Source organism: Sabethes cyaneus, chromosome 2, assembly GCF_943734655.1.
Source record: "Sabethes cyaneus chromosome 2, idSabCyanKW18_F2, whole genome shotgun sequence".
NCBI lineage: Eukaryota > Metazoa > Arthropoda > Insecta > Diptera > Culicidae > Sabethes > Sabethes cyaneus.
Window position 1 is genome coordinate 134,002,384 of NC_071354.1, and position 1,898 is coordinate 134,004,281.

The 1,898-nt window shown below is 38.4% G+C and overlaps 1 protein-coding gene across 1 annotated transcript; it reads right to left on the reverse strand.

The window, feature by feature from the left end:
• Positions 1-1,239, reverse strand: LOC128736025 (microfibril-associated glycoprotein 4-like). The gene is made up of 3 exons (XM_053830511.1): positions 1,088-1,239; positions 200-1,018; positions 1-139 (listed from the first exon to the last, which is right to left on the reverse strand). The coding sequence occupies exons 1-3, from the start codon at positions 1,237-1,239 to the stop codon at positions 1-3; spliced, it is 1,110 nt and encodes a 369-aa protein (XP_053686486.1).
• Positions 1,240-1,898: the final 659 nt, after the last annotated feature.

Consider the following 1,898-nt stretch of genomic DNA (forward strand, 5'->3'; position numbering starts at 1 on the left):
TTATTTTACGATTCGTTTGATCATCATCCGTGATCCTTTCAAAGAATAATCGTATCCACGAAACGGGTTCCATGTCATGCCTTTTCCATGATACTTAGTATAATCAACCGCTCCTCGTAGATATTGTCCATTCAGATTGCTGTAGCATAAATTGTGAACTTATTAAATACATATCGAAACCGAAAAATATCTTGTTTACCTGTGATGACCCCGTCGATACCACCATGCACCGGTCCAATCAGTTGCTCCGTTATTTCCCGCCAGGTCATTATTCATATCCATTGTAGAGAATTTTACATCGCGATGATAGCTCAGTCCATCGCCTGCGGTTCCACTGTATTCACCTAATTTTGTCAAGGCATATGACTCGTTTTCACTTCCTACTGCAAATCTTGAGTATTTTGCTACTACAGTTCTATTTTCAAAATCATCTAACAGTACATGTAGTTCATATGGAGCAGCATATGTTAGAGTGTGTAGCTTATCTAAACCAAGCCAAAATTCTCCGTTTAAATTTCCAAATCCATTGCGGTACTCTTTCCATCCACGGTAAAAATCCACTGAACCATTGAAGCGATTCTGAATTACAATCCATCCTCCGTTATCATATTTTTGATCACAGAGTACCGAAAATGGTGTACCAAATCCTGGTTCGGGTAATAACTTCACAATTTCGGAACTAGTTTTTTCTATCACATCACAACTATCGTACGCTTTATTGTCGAATGGATTTATTCCATGCAACGGTGATTCATCTTTAACAGGATATGATTCTCCTTTCGGCTTCGGCTGACCTTCCAAAAGTAACGATTGAATAATCGTAGCACTGCCACTTAGTGAGTTGAACTGTTCACGCGTATAGTTTTTGAATTGTTGGATTTCCTTTCTAACATATTCGACGTCCTTCTGCACTAACTGCACCGACCAGCCGGTGGTTTCAACTTGCTTAAAAATTCTGTCTAGCTTTGATTCCAGCAGGGAAAATTGTTCTTTGGATGCCGTTTCCACACGAGTGATTCTGCAACGGTCAAATTATTCTCATGAAACTTGAAATGATCAGGAATACTATATAGTCACATGAACGCACTTAGTATCCAAAATTTCTAATTTAGCTAATAGTTTTTGATAGTCAAGACCCGGTTCATTTCCGATAAGATTATCCGATGATTGTCCTCTTACGAATGGAATTTTGGCTGCAGAGAAAAGTGCAGTAAAGAGAACCAACCATATACAGCACATGTTTTCGGTCTAGGAGCACAATTGATACTAGTGTAGCACAACTGATGAACGTGTTTCAAGGTGGAGCATTTTTGACATAATAATGAATTAACGAATTGAAACGAAGAAGGAGAAAGCGCGATGAAACGCTAGGAAGCTTTGCGTTAATAAAAAGTTGGGAAAAGATTAATCACATACACAAATCATATTTAACCGGCTGCCATTGGATAGACTGATTAGAAGGCCCTTCAAAATGTATTATTCTGTACATAAACGCATGACAGTTAACTATGCTCGGGAAAATATTTTGAAATGACATCTTTTTATAATTTGGTTTAATCTGTTGTGTCCAAAATTTCTTAAAAATTGTGTGATATGGTTACTATTTGTTTAGACACATCACAAGTTTTTGTCTTGACCTTGAAATGCGGTCATACATATATATTAATATTTTTGAAACGATGGTTCTACAATTGATGAAGGGACGGCAGGGGAAAGAAATGAAAATTTTTGGTGAAGGAGGGGAAGAGCGGAAAGGAAAGGAGGGAGGGGGGATATTGGTAGCTACGCTTGACAAGTAGTCATTTTGACTCCTACCTTTTGTCCGATGCTGGAAGGTGCATGAGTCGAACCAAGCTATAATCTGAGATTATAACCGGATTCGAACCCACAACACCCGC